At 36.6% G+C, this 17,641-nt stretch overlaps 1 protein-coding gene across 2 annotated transcripts in view; it reads right to left on the reverse strand.

The window, feature by feature from the left end:
• Positions 1-5,622: 5,622 nt before the first annotated feature.
• Positions 5,623-17,641, reverse strand: part of ESF1 (ESF1 nucleolar pre-rRNA processing protein homolog) — a 62,483-nt gene continuing 50,464 nt past the window's right edge. For both annotated transcript variants that reach the window (XM_044263467.1, XM_044263468.1), the window contains exons 12-14: positions 10,269-10,348; positions 7,133-7,279; positions 5,623-6,431 (exon numbers count right to left, since the gene is read on the reverse strand). In XM_044263467.1, coding sequence (XP_044119402.1) covers positions 6,138-6,431; positions 7,133-7,279; positions 10,269-10,348 — 521 coding nt within the window. In that variant the 3' untranslated portion in view covers positions 5,623-6,137. The remainder of the gene's footprint in view (positions 6,432-7,132; positions 7,280-10,268; positions 10,349-17,641) is intronic.

The following is a 17,641-nucleotide window of genomic DNA, read 5'->3' on the forward strand; positions in this document are numbered from 1 at the left end:
GGTCAAACGCGTATAGGTCCTGACACAGTGACACCCTTTCCCGGGGGGACCAGTGCAAGTCCCTGACATACCAAGGTCCCTGCAGTTTGGAATCCTGAAAGCCAGCAGCCTGGCTGGGGTAGAGGCTAGGGTCCTCTGTGTTGCCGCAGGTGGGCAAGCGACCTAGAAACAGACAGTGTAAAATCAGCAATCTGAAAAAAGCCTGTGATCCAGGAGGGGAAAATGTTTGCTCCCCTAAGAGTGCTTCCGTGAGAGCAGCAGGCACGGAGTCCCTTCTCCAGGGACAAAGGATCAGGTTGGTACCATTTCCCTGCCCTGCCCCTTAGCATAAACTAACTTTGGTAAACAGCACAGTACCAGCACTGGCCTAAACTGTTTACACCAAATCCCACCCCCTGTGCTCTGCAGGTGCTGCTTTTCTTGGGCAAATATGCCTGAGACCTAGCACAGTGGGCCCATCCCCTAGAAGACCAACACAATACTCAGGAAAGAAATAGAGGGAGACACAAAGAAATGGAAGAACCCTCCATGCTTATGGATTGGAAGTAGAAATATTGTTAAAATGTCTATACTACCCAAAGCAATCTACACATTTAATGTAATCTCTTATCAGAATACTCCAGCACTTTTCATAGAGCTAGAACAAACAATACTAAAACTTGTATGGAACTGCAAAAGACCCTGAATAGCCAAAGTCATGTTGAAAAAGCAAAGCAAAGCTGAAGGCATCACAATTTTGGACTTAAAGTTATATTACAAAGCTGTAGTGATCAAGACAATATAATACAAGTACAAAAACAAACACATAGATCAATGGAACAGAAAGTGAAACTCAGAAATGGACCCACCGTTAAATGTCAAATAATCTTTGATAAAGCAGGAAAGAATATCCAATGGAAAAAACAGTCTCTTCAACAGTGTTAAGAAAACTGGACAGCATCATGCAGAAGAATGAAACTGGACCACTTACTTATAGCATATACCAATATAAATTCAAAATTGATGGAAGACTTAAATGTGAGACAGGAAACCAACAAAATCCTAGAGGAGAACATGGGCAGCAATCTGTTTGACCTTGGTCATAGCAACATTATTAGACATATCTCTGGAGGCAAGCAAAACAAAAGCAAAAATGAACTATTGGGACCTCAAGAAGATAAAAAGCTTCTACACAGTGAAGGAAACAGTCAAAACTAAGAGACAACCTATGGAATGCGAGAGGAAATTTGCAAATGACATATAGGATAAAGGGCTAGTATCTAAAATCTATGAAGAACTTACCACACTCAACATCCAAAAAACAAATAATCCAATTAAGAAATGGGCAGAAGACACGGATAGACATTTTTCCAAAGAAGACATACAGATGGCTAACAAAAACCTGAAAGATGCTCCACATCAGAAAGATCTTCTGAAAGATCTCCACTCAGCATCAGGGAAATACAAACCAAAACCACAATGAGATACCACCTCACACCTGTCAGAATGTCTAAAATTAACAACATAGGGAAAAAAAACACATGTTGGTGAGGATGTAGAGAAATGGGAATCCTCCTACACAGTTGGTGGGAATGCAAACCGGTTGCATTGAGGTTCCTCAAAAAGTTAAAAATAGAGCTACCTTATGACCCAGCAATTGCACTGCTAGGTATTTACCCAAAGGATACAAAAATACTGATCTGAAGTGATACATGTACCTCGATGTTTATAGCAGCATTATCAACAAGCCAAATTATGGAAAGAGCCCAAATTCCCATTGACTGATGAATGGATAAAGAAGATGTGGCACACACACACACACACACACACACACTGGACTATTACTAAGCCATAAAATAAAATGAAATCTTGCCATTTGCAATGGCATGGATGGATCTATAGAGCGTTATGCTAAGCAAAGTCAGTCAGTCAGAGAAAGACAAATACCGTATGATTTCACTCATATGTGGAATTTAGGAAACAAAACAAGTGAACCACAGGGGAAGGAAAAAAGAGAGGCAAACCATAAGACAGATTCATAATTACAGAGAACAAATTGAGGGTTGCTGGAGGAGAGGGGGGAATGGGTAAAATGGGTGATGTGTTTGAAGGATGGCATTTGTGATGAGCAGTAGGTGTTGTATGTAAGTGATGAATCACTAAATTCTACACTTGAACTAATGTTACACTGTATATTAACTATATACATTTAAATAAATACCAGAAATAATTTAAATAAATTATTTAATTTAATTTAATTTATTTAATTTAAATAAAAACCAGAAAAAGGAAAAAAAATGGGCAGAGGACCTAACATTTTTCTAAAGATACACAAACGGCAAACACATGAAAAGATGCTCAACATCACTCATCATCAGGGAAATGCAAGTCAAACCACAATGAGATACTACCTTACACCTGTCAGAATGACTATAGTAGTCAAAAAGAAATTGGGGGTGCCTGGGTGGCGTAGTCAGTTAAGCATCTGCCTTTGGCAGAGGACATGATCTCAAGATCCTACAATTGAGCCCTGCATTGGGCTCCCTGCTCAGCAGGCAGCCAGCTTCTCCTTCTCCCTCAGCTGCTCCCCCTGCTTGTGCTATTTCTGTCAAATAAATAATTAAAACCTTTTAAAAAGACAAGAGATAACAAATGGGGAAGATGTGTATGAAAAGAATCACACACTGTTGGTGGGAATGTAAATTGGTTCAGCCACTGTGAAGAACAGTATGGAGGTTCCTAAAAAAATTAAAAATAGAAATACCATGTGATCCAGTAATTCCATAAAACACTGATTTGAAAGAAATATGCATCCTTATGTTTACTGCAAGATTATTTATAATAGCCAAGATGTGGAAGCAACCAAGAGACCACTGATAGAATGCATAAAGATGCACACACACACACACACACACACACAGGAATGTTACTCAGTCATAAAAAGGATGAGATCTTGCCATTTGTAACAACACTGATAGACCTAGAGGGTATTATGCTGAGATAAGTCAGACAGAAAAAGACAAATACATATGATTTCACTTATATGTGGAATCTAAAAAACAAAACAAATTAATAAAAATACAAGCAAAATGCAGAAACAAATCCATAAATTCTGAGAGAACAAACTGATGGATACTAGAGGGGACGTGGGGGCAGTGGATAGGCAAAATGGGTGAAGGGGAGTGGTAAACACAGGATTCCAGTTATGGAATGAAAAAATTGCAGGATTAAAAGGCACAGCATAGGGAATACAGTCAATGTATCTAATAGTGTTGCATGGTGACAGATGGTAGCTGTGCTTGTGGTGAGCACAGCATGACATATAAACTTGTCAAATCGCTATGTTGCACACCTGAAACTAATGTTATGTGTCAACTGTACTTCAGGAAAAGGGAAAAGAAATTACATTAATCTACACATCAATTTGGAGAAAAATTGACATCTTTACTGTGTTGAATCTTCTAGTTTCTTCATGTATTTGTCTTCCTTGCTTGCCTCCAAGTTATTTACTATCTCCAAGAATTGGCTAGCCCTGTGAGGGCAGCTCCCCTAGGGTCAGCAAGACTCCACTGGTCAAAGCATCAGAATACAGAAAACTTCTAAATGACAGGGTTAAAACAAAACAGCCTTGCTTTGTTCTCAATCTCAGGAGGAAAGAAAGCATTCAGCCTTTCCCTATTATGTTAATTTAAGGGTTTTTTTTGGTAAATGCTCTTTATCAAGTTAGTTTCTCTCTATTCCAGATCTATTACTGATCATGAATCGATGTTAGATTTTGTCAGATATTTTATCTCATCAATTGATACGATCATTTAATTTTTCTTCTTTAGTCTCTGAATATAGTGGATTATGTTGATTTTCAATGAACAGGTTTGTATACTTGAAATTAAATCCCTTTGGTTATGTATATTTCTTCTTATAATGTTGGCTTCAATTTGCCTATTTTGAAGATTTTTTTCAAGTTTTTTTTCCCCCAAGATTTTATTTATTTATTTGACAGAGATCACAAGTAGGCAGACAGGCAGAAAGAGAGAAAGGAAGCAGGCTTCCTGATGAGCAGAGAGCCCGATATGGGGCTCGATCCCAAGACCATGGGACCACAACCCAAGTCTAAGGCAGAGGCTTTAACCCACTGAGCCACCCAGGTGCCCCTATTTTGAAGATTTTTACACCTAAATTTATGAGAAAAACTCCAGAAGGAAGCACATTTCTATATACTAACAATGTCAGTCTCTAGTTTTATTTGTACTGTCTTTGGTTTCGGTATCAAGGATACCAACAAGAAAAAATCAAATAAATGGGAACTTATGGGTCACCCAAACTATCTTCACATTGCTTGCTGAATTTTGACAGTGGCCACTTTTTATCCTGAGTTTTACTATCCGCAATTATTTATTGAGATCTTCACATTCTTCATGTGGAATCTTTAATTAATGCTGCACCTGATAATGCTTTTTTTGTTTTTTCCTACCTAAAAAATATCAACTCTTTGAGAAAAGAAGCCGGGGCTATACATTACTTAACAAGGTCAATTTATTTGTTATAAGCAATTATATGCTTGACTAACAAAATGAGATTTATAATTAAAACCAGTGACTTAAAAACATAGAACTCAAAAAACAAAAAAAACCCCAAACAAACAAACAAAAAAACAACCCAAACCAAACCAATCAAAACCCAAAGGGCTAAGTTTCACAGGAATCTTAAAATCAAACTCTTCAGTAATTCCTATGTTATGATTAAAGAGTTTAAAGGAAAAAAAGTATTTTTCCCTGCATAAATGAAATACAAATAATTGTAAAACTGTTTATATATTGTACTCGTAAACATATTAAGATTCATGGTCTTCTCAATGTTGAGCAGATAAATACTGGGAATTTTACGGATAGATCAATAAGAACACTGCTCTATTTGGCTGAAACAATACCAGTGCTTTATGAAAAAAACAAAACAAAACCACAATTTCCTGCATTTTTCTGTTAAATTGGGCAATTTAAATGTTGTTTTTCTGCTTTCAGAGACTGTTAATACACCCTTATTATCTTCATATCCCTTTGAGTTTTACATCCTTTTATTCTTAAAAACACATATTACATTAGTAGGCTTAAATTTTTATACCAAAAATATCAAGTTTACTATTAACCACAAACCTGGCTAAACTCCTATTGCCTTTCAGAATCTACCATATTTATCATTTGTTCCAAGTGACCATTTTGGTTTTTATTTTCATTTGTTTATATAGCACACCTAATTCTCCTCTCTAAATGGTTAGTAGTTTATAAAACCTAGACCAGATGAGATCCAGGAGTATTAAGGCCTTAAAGATGTGCTTTAATTTTAAAGGAATTAAAATTCCTTAAACTCTATAGCAGCATATCCACCCTTCTAAGCATTCCAAAAATCTGAAGGGCAGACAGAAGAATTTTCTGTTACTACAAATAGAAAAATCATTGCAGAGGCTCACGAACATTTCAAATACAATTATGAGCAATGCAAACCTGGAACTGCCTCTTCATAGAATTGTTCTCTTTGTCAAGTTTTCAGGTATTTTTTCAGAGAGTAGTTTATTTAAGGTGCATAAAATGAAATAAATCAGTCCTACACAAAATAATAAAAATATTTTACACTTTTATTTACAAATTAATTTCATAAACTATAATAAACATAAACAAACAATAAAGAAAGCTACAGGCTTCTATCCAATTTGGCTAGAAAAATAAATTATTTACACAGATACCTAAATCTGCCTCCTGTTTCCAGAGAAATTAATGTATAGCATATATATTTTTCCAAATTATAACTTATTCAGACTTAAAAACTGGGCACTGTTCTTTACACAGAATTGTAAACAATCTTTTAAAAAATCAGGCTAGAGTAAGTTTCTACTAGAAAGACTGAATTTCATAAAATACAAAAATTTTATAAATTCTGTATTTTAATTAAGTTAAATTATTATTAACCTGTAGAAATATACAGAGCAAATTTGTATATCATCCATAATTAGGTCAAACTATTATAAAGGTGAAATTGTACAATGGTCAAAGTAAGATTTTATTCATATTCTTGAAAGATAGCTTTGTTCCCAATAAATAATCCCTCTATCACTTCACTATACTTTAAAAGAATACATTCTCAATCCAAAAAGAAACAACATATAGCTATTTGATTTTTTGTTTTTTTCTTGCTTGAAACTGCTCTGTTTTATTTTTTACAGATTTAATCAACATTGACAAGGCAGGATCAATGGATTTCTTCTGTGATTCCTTTTGAATTTCACTCTCTTTTTTCTTTATTGTCTGAGTAAGTTCTTGTTCTTTTTGTTCTCTCTGCCGGGCTTTCTCCTCAAGGATTTTTTCCATAGCTTTTGTTTTCTTGAAATTAGGATCTGAAGGATCCAAATTGAACAAGTGGGAGGTATACATTGCCTGAAACCGTGCATCCTTAACATTTACCTGCAAATCCAAAAGGAAAACAAATAATTAAATTAGTAAATCAAAAGGCCCAGAAATGGGGCCAATTTTGAAAGTGAGTTGTCGATTATATAAAATATAAATATGAGTGTTTTGTATTGATTCATTAGAAAATTGTTTTCCCACAGATCTTCAATGCGGTTTTAAGGCCTGTCTTGGAAGTCATTAACTAGTTGCTGACAGCTATTTGTAGATTTTTTGTACAGGCTCAAACTCATACATAGGAGTGAATGGCCAGGAAAAAGAGGGAAGAGAGGGAGTGATGGAAACAAAGAGATGGAGCAATAAAAACAGCATGGCCTACTGCAGTGGTCACTGTCCACAGTGAGTGTGTGACATGGTGTGACATAAACCTGCTCTCAGTCAAGCTTGAGTATGCACATCTTTCCTATCATGAGCGACACACTGCATGTGATTCTAGCATTAAAAGCTAAGTATTAGGGGGGAAAAAAAAAGCAAAGCCCTAACTTTGGCGCAATCAAAAGACAAGCCAATACTTCACCTCCTGTTCAACTAAACAGTAATTTGATCCTGGATAAAGCAGCTCTTCTGGACTAAAATTTAGCAGCTTTGGCTCCACTATGGGCCTTTCCTAAGACATTTCAGGCTAACTTTGTGCTAAATACTCCTCTCCAGAGCTGACTTTAAATTCAACACCAGCTTTAAGAGGTGTCCCTGGTTACCTCAAAGTCATCCTCTAATAATTCATTCTTCTTCATAAGCTGTTTTTTCTTCTTCTTGCTCAGATTCTGGTGCTCTACAATCTTATTGTAATTGAAGTGTTTCTTACTCTCTTCCTCCTCATCCATCATGAGCAAAGCCATTTCAGCCTGTGGAGAGAAAAAGAAAAGATCAAATATACAATAGTGGTTTTTTTTTTCCCCAGGGAGAAGTATGGGGCGCAGATATGCCCTCTAGGAAAGGAGATCCCAGTCACTAATGCTCTGGGATAACATCTGCCATCCATAACCGATTTTGGATTACCAAAACTCAAAAAGAAACTCCGAGATCTTTGTAGAGCAATAAGATAAAATTTTTAGAAACAACATCACACCAAGAGTAGGAGAGGTGTGAAAGTTTGTATTTAAAAACTAGACCACAGGGGTGCCTGGGTGGCTCAGTCAGATCCCCAAATAAAAATTTCTCATTTTCACTTTGGTCTTTTCATGCAATGACACTAAATCAGCAAACATGCAGTATTTTGTGAAACAGGCTACATTTTCCAAACATGAGTTTTAATAGCAAGGAATTTCTTTTTTCTTTTGCTTTTTTTTTGCCTTTACTTTTCAAAACTGATACATTTCTATGAATGCAGGATCTTAATATTTGCTTCTGAAATATGTTTGTTTCCAGTAAACAGTGGAATTTTCTTCCAAACATGGGATTAAACATGAAACTTTAGAAACCAAATAAACCACGTGTACTAGAGAAAATACAGAGTATACTGCCAAACTTTCTATACTTTGTATATGAATCTTTCTATACTACCACTTCAGATTACTTTTTTAAAAAGATTTATTTATTTTTCAGAGAGAGAGAAAGAGAGCACGCACATGCAGTGGGAGCAGCAGGCTCCCCGCCCATCTGCGCCCCCCTTCCCCCCCCAGCAGGGAGCCCAATGCGGAATTTGATCCCAGAATCTTGGGATTATGACCTGAGTTGCAGGCAGATGCTTAACCAACTGAGCCACCCATGCAACTCTAGACTGCTTTAATTTTCTTTCACTTACATCACTGGCACCTGCAGTTGGCTTTCTTTTTAGAGCCATTTTCCACAAAAGAGGGATTTTCTTTTCTTTGCACTGCTTTACTCTATGAACATTACTGTGTGCAATAAATGGAGGATAGAAAAGATGCATTATCATGCAGAGTTTAGGTGACCTGTTAGGCTCACTCCCAGACAGTGACAGGAACGTCAGTCATAGGGTCATTGTTGACTCTAATTCCTGCCTCAGCAAAAATACTATTAACCTGTGCCATGGATCTTTGTAGAGTTTGCAAAGCATAAAGGTCACTGCGTTTCTAAGGAAGATTTCAATTTTGTACATTATATTTATGTTGTTTGCAGTAATGACAGAAATTAGCACTGACAATACAAAAACAAATTCTGAATTATAGGAGAGATTCAGATGGAATTAAAACTTAAGGCAGTATTTTCATGTGTCTGTTGGCCATTTGTATGTCTTCTTTGGAGAAATGTCTGTTTGTATCTTCTGCCCATTTTTTGATTAGATATTTGTTTTTTGGGTGTTGAGTTTGCTAAGTTCTTCAAAGATTTCGGATACTAGCCTTTTATCTGATAAGACATTTGTAAGTATCTTCTACCATTCAGAAGGTTGTCTTTTGGTTTTGTCGACTGTTTCCTTTGCTGTGCAAAAGCTTTTTCTCTTGATGAAAACCCAAGCTCAACATCACTTGACATCAGGGAAACACAAATCAAAACCACAACGAGGTATCACCTCATACTAGTTAGAATGGCTAAAATTAACAAGTCAGGAAATAACAGATGTTAGAGAGGCTGTGGAGAAAGGGGAACCCTCTTACACTGCTAGTGGGAATGGAAGCTTGTACAGCCACTCTGGAAAACAGTATGGAGGTCCCCCCAAAAGTTAAAAATACAGCTACCCTATGACCCAGCAGTTGTACTACTAGGTATTTAGCCAAAGTACACAAACATAGTGACTGGAAAGGGCACCTGCACCCCAATGTTTATAGCAGCCATATCCACAATAGCCAAAATATGAAAACAGCCCAGATGTCCACTGACAGACAAATGGATAAAGAAGATGTGGTGGATATATACACATGGAATACTACTCAGCCAACAACAATAACAAAAGAAACCTTACCATTTGCAACAAAGTGGTTGGAACTAGAAGGTATTATGCTAAATGAAATAAATCAATCAGAGAAAGACAATTACCATAAGGTTTCAGTCACATGTGGAATTTAAGAAACAAAACAGAGGATCATAGGGGAAGGAGGAAAAAATAAAATAAGATGAAATCAGAGAGGGAGACAAACCATAAGAGACTCTTAACTCCAGGAAACAAACAGGGTTGCTGGAGGGAAGGTGGGTGGGAGGTAACTGGGTGACAGGCATTAAAAAGGGCATGTGATGTAAGGAGCACTGAGTGTTATACGCAAATGATGAATCACTAAACTTTACCTCTGAAACTAGTAATAAACTATTAATTGAATTTAAATTTAAAAAGTCAAAAGAATTAAACTTATGGCAATATTATTTCAAGGTTTTAATAGTTCCATTTTTTTGTCTTAGCTATAGTAAGAATTTTTAATAATGACATTATTTTCCTCTAAATCAAAAAGGGACATGACTTAGGTTTGAGATAAAATTTCAACTTTGTATTGGCTGGAAAAATGATTGGTAAAAACTACACTGCTAGAAGCACCTAAGTGGCTCAGCTGGTTATGCATTCAACTCAATTCCAGTACAGGTCATGATCTCAGGTTGTGAGATTGAGCCCCACATCAGGCTCAATCACTCAGTCAGGCTCAATCATTGAGCCCCACATCAGGCTCAGAGTCTCCTTGAGATTCTCTCCCTCTGCCCCTCCCCTCCACACACACACACACACACACACACACACACACACTCTCTCTCTCTCTCTCTCAAATTAATCTTTTAAAAAAAACCCTACATTGCTAAAATGTATACTTTTGTGTTTTATAATTTATTTATAAATTTCATTGCTAAAATCAATTATTTATTAGGGACACTAGAAACTCATGTAGACCACTTCATTTAAATTGTACATATCAATTATCCACTAGGAATATAGCAATGATCATGTTTTACCTTTTGTCTTTCTATTTCAGCATCTTCCACTGATGAGCCACCTTTTGTAGATTTCGTTGATTTTTTCTTTTCTTTTATACCTGGCACAACAAACCAACACAGAAGGGTGAAAAAATTACAAGACTATCTGTGACATTCTATTTATACTAGGAACAAAAATGCAAGATATCTAGGAACAATCTTATCAATAAGCATACAGAAACTAAAGAAAGTAAAAAAAGTCATTGGAGATAACTATGGAAATGAATGAAACAAGTACATCTGGATGGGGTGACTTATAAAGAAAGAAATTTCTTCTGGAAGTAATGTATAATTACATTATTAATTAAAAAAGAAAAACCATGAGATCATTTGAATAGATACAGAATATGCCCTGAGTAAAATTCAACATCCATTCATATAATAGAACAGTATGGCTTAGTGTGTAATAAAATGCACTATTCTATATTACTGGAAAAAAGAAGGGATTATTCAGTAACTGGTGCTGGGAAATCTGCTTTACTCTGGGGAAAAAAAATCAAGTTATAGCCTTGCCTCATAATGTACAGGAAAATAAAATGCAAATGGACTAAAGAGTTAAACACTAAGAAAAAAAAACCCAAAACCTATGAAAATTCCAGAAGACCAGTTACCTGATCTTATATAGAAGAAATATTTTCTTAGCATAAGAATAATAGAAGAAATCACACACACACAAAAAAGTGATTTGAATATATAAACACTTAAAATTCTGCATTTAAAAAATTCATCTGGAAAATGAAAAATTCTTTACAATAAGAATTTCATAGTAAAAGTATAACAAACAATTTTTCCTTCTCTAAAGACAAAACTGATCTTCAGTTAACTTTCTATGCCTATTATTATTATTATTATTTTTTTAAAGATTTTATCTATTTATTTGACAGAGAGAAATCACAAGTAGACGGAGAGGCAGGCAGAGAGAGAGAAGCAGGCTCCCCGCTGAGCAGAGAGCCCGATGCGGGACTCGATCCCAGGACCCTGAGAGCACGACCCGAGCCGAAGGCAGCGGCCCAACCCACTGAGCCACCCAGGCGCCCCACTATTAAATACAACTACTTATGGTAAAAGTGGCTCCTGACTAGTAACACCGCTTATATTTCCAGGGACTCAGGGACTTCTGGAGACAAGATGTTAGAGGAGATGTTCTCATCCTGAATGAGATAGTCACGTGCAGGAGCTAAGGGCATGTGAACCTGGAACAGCTGGCCTGGGTTTAAATTCTATGCTTATGCTCTGGCATAAGCTCTTATGCTCTGGCAGTTTGGACCTAAGCCCTTATCTGTAAAATGGGGATTCTAATAGCAGCACCTACCTCACAAGGTTATTGCGAGTACTAAATAAATTGGTAAATGTGAAGAGCTCAGTTAATGCCTGACACATAATGCTATAAAGTGCCTGCTATTACTACACATAAATAAGATGTCCTGGGCTCCTCAGTGCTCATGCTGATGCCTTATTTTTTCTTCTTTTTTTTGGTGTCTCTTGGAGTGGGAGGGGTGCAAAGGGAATTGGTACCAGGGTACTGAAGTATGAAAGACTAGTTTAATGAGTAAAAAGTTTCAGAATCTACAGAGACATGTTCTGTTACTCTAGAATATTATTGCACAATGCTAATCTTCTCTACTGAATGCTGTCCTCTTTGGCTAGGCTGTGCTCTGTTCTTCCAACACAGAGAAACTAATGGTCTCCAAGGTAATATTGATTAATGCTTACATAGCACTTACTGTGTATCAGGCAGTAGTACTGTTCTACTTACTTTACATGTATTAACTAATATAATCCTTACAATAATGCTATGAGATAGATCCCATTATTTGTTACAATCTTCATTCTGTGGAAGAGGAAACTGAAGCACAGAGAGATTAAGTAATTCTCTCAAGTTTAGTAAGTGAAGAAAACATGATTCACACCCAAGGAGTCTAGCTCAGAGTCTCTACTATTAATCACTAAACAACACTCCTTTACTATTGAATGTCATTCTCTTTGTAGCAACTCTTTCTGTTTAAAATACATTTTATCGTGAGAAAGTAAGAAAATTCACATAGCATATAATGGTTGAGTAACTGCAGCTAATAAGGGTAACAAAAAAAACGAAGACTAAAAGTTGAGAGAGGCTTTAGAAACCGCTCTGCAGCATGCCCAGCTGAGAGAAAATGCCAGCATGTAAGTGCTGCTTAGGTGCACCCCTCAGTGCTACCAAGGCATTTGTCTGCTCTGCCAGAAAGAAATATTTGTAGACAGCCCTTTTTCCTAGAGTGAAAGACTTTATTGTTCCTATCTCAAACATCTTCCAGGAAATGATGTATCTACTTTCCAATTATCATTTTTTCTCTATTTTAAAATGTGCCTATTTATACGTAATATCAGCAAGGTTCTACTTTCTTGGGATCTGACTTCTCTACATCCTAAGTTTACTTCTGCTCTATGTTTTCAAGGCAAGAGCTCCTTTTTGAAGTGAACAGACAAGTGACACATGCAGAAGATTGTTCTGTGGCAGGAAAAAAACCCAGGCTGTTTATGATTAATACATAAAGGAGATAAAGATCTTCATATACAGCTGTGGGAAATAATATCAAAGAGCCCACAATGAACTGTTCCGGATTTTATAACAACCTGGTGAAAAGTCATAAAAATAAACTTGAAAGAAAGACTGTAGCAAAGGAGGAAAAAAAAAAAGAATCTCCAAAATCGTCAGGGCTAAAAAATGATATTCAATTTTAACATGATGAAAATTTCTTTGCTCATAAAGAATTTACTGTGCTGGCCCAAACTGTTTAGCTGATAACAAATAACGTGTAGAGATCTTTTCTGCACTGTTAACAAGATCATATTAAGAGGTTGTATCTTAATTTTTTTTACAAAAAGTGTTGGTTTTTTTCCTTTGGAAAGTTATCAGACCTAAGTTAGATGAAGAGTACTAGGAAAATGAAAATCCCTGTTCTGAAATGTTATCTTTATTTTTCAGTAAATCTTCTGGCAAGTAAGAAACCATGTGTCCTGAGACTGCTGCGAAGTACATACGGATGATTCTAACATACTGAATAATTCTAAATCAGATGTTATGGACTAAAAAAATAAATTTAAAAATACTTACTGAGGCTACTAACTCCTTAAGCAAAAAATGTAACAGAATATATCTATGGAAAAAGATGCGTTGCATCTATCCGTAAAGGAAATTCCATTTTTCATTACTTGTAATGTCCAACAAGTATTCTCATTAAAAAAAAACTTCCTCCAAAGGGTTTAGCTGAGCACTTTTTAAAAATATATATTTTATTTATTATTTGACAGAGAAAGACACAGTGAGAGAGGGAACACAAGCAGGGGGGAGTACTAGAGGGAAAAGCAGGCTTCCCACCAAGCAGGGAGCCCCATGCAGAGCTCGAACCCATGACCCTAGGATCATGACCAGAGCGGAAGACAGCCACTGAACTACTGAGCCACCCAGGCGCCCCGCTGAGCACTTCTTATATCAGTTAAAAGAATTCACTGGCGGGGGCGGGTGGGAGGTTGGGGTACCAGGTGGTGGGTATTATAGAGGGCACGGCTTGCATGGAGCACTGGGTGTGGTGAAAAAATAATGAATACTGTTTTTCTGAAAATAAATAAATTGGAAAATAAAAAAACAAAAAACAAAAAACAAAAAACAAACAAACAAATAAGAATTCACTGGAGGTCAAATGCAATCTCAGTACTGACCAGACAGGAGTGGTAAGTCCCCTTGCAATTCACTGTTTTTGTAGCAAATTCCAATGCTCATAATTAGACACACACTGTTAATTGTCTTTTGGACCTGGGCATTCTGGCTTTGCTTGGAAATCCAGCAATTCCCCATGTCAACTTCTTTACACACGGGTCCTGGCTCTGGCTTTGGCCTTTACTACATACTTTGAGGGTTACAAAAAGTAAAGGGAGTCCATCAAGATTCAGGTTCTACCATCTACCACTGACCCCTGTGCAATTCAGCTATGTTTTCTGAGCTCCAATTTATGCACCTATAAGGGGGGCTAAAGTTTAGATTAGAGGATAGAATACATATAAAAGCATTTTTAAACTGTAGATCAATATATACAAGTAGTATGATATAAGCAATCAACATACTGACTGAATGAATCAAGTATATGTAGCATATTGTTATATTTTCATGGTAGTTTATCAAATATCTAAAGTTGTCAAGACAAAGGATATATTTTAACAGGGTAGATTTACATATACTTTATTTTATTCCTACTTCTTCAAAAACAAAATCTTTATTAAAGAGTTTATGTGATTAGACAGCAATAAACAAATTTTTCCAATACAGCTGACCCTTGAACAACACAGAAGTTAGGGGCACTGACACCCCCCACACAGTTAAAAATCCACATGTATCTTTTGACTTCTCCAAAACATAACTAGTAATAGCCTACAGTTGACCTGAAGCCTTAATAATATAAAGAGTCGATTCATACATATTTTATATATTTGTATTATGTACTCTATTTTTAAAATAAGCTAGAGAAAAGAAAAACATTATTAAGAAAATATTAGATACATTTACAGTACTGTACTGCATTTATCATAAAAAACCATGTAAAAGTGGATTCACCGTTCACAGTGCAGTTCATACCCATGTTGTTCAAGGGTCAGCTGTATTTCATTTCTAAGAAAAAAGTAACTTTTAATTAATTCTAGAAGTACATTATATTTTTGAAACTCTCATTTGATATCAAGTTTGCAGTTGAGAAAAAACCAACAAAAAAACTATAGCAAGTTTATAGTGTAGGGGTAAAAAATAGAAGGAAAAATGAGAAAAGATTTCTAGTACTCACACTGGCTCCTAACTCAAGCCAAACATCAGGTCTGGCATTAATTAATGAACTCAATTCCTCCATAGTTTGAAGAGTATGTTAAGTTTAGCTCCATAGGACTGCCAAGGGCAAAGGTGTTATAAACGTATCCAAGTCCATCTGGCTTAAAATGTCTCTGTCCTGCTCAACCATGGGACTTGAACTGTATACTCTTCCAAACTCTAATGCTTTCCTTCCTATTCCGCAGCTGCTCCTTCTCAGTTTCTTCAGTGTCCATCCCCCCATAGTACCTTCACCAGTATGAAAGAGTAATACTACCTTGTGTAGGCTTTACCCGACCTCAGAGCCCAATCTTGCATTCTCCTCCCTTACCAATGCTTTTCACCTACAGTTCCATGGTTTGAAATGCTATTTATAGGCTACTAATTTATTCCCAAGTTTATAACTGCATGGACTTCTCAGCTGATCACCCAGACTCCTTTATAAATGTAACCTAGTATCTCCAACATCTCAAAGTGATTATACCCAAAAGGACCTACTGACCTTACTTCCCACCCAAACCTATTGTTCCTACATTCCTTCCTAACTCAGTAAATGTGAGCCTCTTCCTGCAGAGGCTCACACCAAAAATCTAGAGTTATGTTAAATTATTTCCTTATTCAAGAAAGTCAGTAAGTCTACATCCAAAATATATCTAAAATTCCATTTACTTTTCTCCTTCCAATTCCATTACTGGCATGCTATCTAAACCAACCATCATCTCTTGCAAAGCCTGTTCTCCCAGTTCTCACCAATGCTTTAATCTGTGCTCTTTTTTTTTTTTTTTTAAAGATTTCATTTTTTAATTTATTTGACACAGAAAGAGAGAGATCACAAGTAGGCAGAGAGGCAGGCAGAGAGAGAGGGAGAAGCAGGCTCCCTACTGAGCAGAGAGCCCGATGTGGGGCTCAATCCCAGGACCCTGAGATCATGACCTGAGCCGAAGGCAGAGGCTTAACCCAGGCACCCCAATTTGTGATCTTCACGGGAACCAGAATACACACCAGATCTTGTCATGTTCTTGCTTTAAAGACCCTTCAGTGGCTTCCCACTGTCAGGAGAGTAAAATCCAAATGTGTTGCCATGACACAAGACCTTGCAGGGTTGATCCTGTGCTCCAGTCTCGCCTCATACCTAACTCCTCTAACCATGCTCCAGCCACATCGGGGTCCTTCAATTTCTCCAACACCATAATTCCTTCTCTCCTCGCAGCCTTTCTACCACTTATCTCTTGTGTGCGACGTTCTGTATGCAGGACTCATTCTACAGGGCTTAGCCAAATGTCATCACTTCAGAAAAGTCTTCTTTGCCTACCCTATGTCTAAAGTATGCTACACTCCTTCATCTCAGTTATATTCTCTATATTGCCCTAACTTCTTTAAAACACTGACCATATTCTCATAATATTATTTGTTTACCTATTTAGCATGTCTTCCCTAATACCATAGACTTCTCAAGAAACATAACCTTCCTTGTATTATTACTGCTCTATCTTTAGCCTAGCAGAGTGTCCAGCACCAGGTAGGTAATACTTACTATTTGTATGAATAAATAAACACGGCAAGATACTATTTTTTGGCCCTAAATCTTATGTAAAAAAAATTCTCAGCCTTTTTCCTTTAAAGAAACAACTTCAGCCCAGATATAAATAATTACTCCTAGGATATACTCTGAAATCAAAAGTATATTGAAAGCAAACAAATTTTATCTATACCTTCCTTTGGAACTTCTGCTACTGCCTTTTGAGGAAGCTTATTCACAATTTAAATGTGCTGATTCCAGGAAACAAACCACCCCAAGCCATCAAAACATTTTTAACTTACTCATTGAATCTTACCCTGAGTTCTACAATCTGACCAGATTGTACATGCCAAATGAAGCACTTTGGAATGAGAACAAGGAAACTATAATGCTTCGCATTTCTCCATTATAAATTTGGTTTCCTGAAATCAGAGGATAAGGCTAAAATCCATCATCTTCTAGAAATGACCGCTCAGGTATGATAAAAAGCAGAATATGCTAAGTTTCCATTTCCCTTTCCAATGCCTAAGAATTTGACATCCTATAATAGACTTTATTCATCTTGATCTCCTTTTCATCAATAAAATGTCAGTGCTAAAAGGCTGTAACAACCAGGAAATAATTTTGAGCAATTTTGACTTTCCTGTTGAGAACTATTCTGGCCCACTAGTCACAAGGGACAAAAGCAGGGAAATTTCATAAAATCCTTCTCTTTACAATGGCAGCTTGGAGTTGCTCCAGGAGCAAGTCTTTTGGAGTTCATGTGTGTGGTATTTAGATCGGGGAAAGGCAAAATGCATGAGAACAAATGGAAAATGCTTCCAGTAGTCTCTGCACTGACTTAGGTCTAAATATGGCCTGAACCTTACCACACACATTTACACATACCAAAAAGGTAAGAATGAAAAAATTCAGGAAAGAATGATAAGTGCATACACAATGGAAACAAAGCTCCTTGGATATAGGAAACCGAATGCCAGATAGTTCAAGGAACCAAGGAAA

The sequence above is a fragment of the Neovison vison genome, chromosome 8, assembly GCF_020171115.1.
Source record: "Neovison vison isolate M4711 chromosome 8, ASM_NN_V1, whole genome shotgun sequence".
In the NCBI taxonomy this organism is placed as follows: domain Eukaryota; kingdom Metazoa; phylum Chordata; class Mammalia; order Carnivora; family Mustelidae; genus Neogale; species Neogale vison.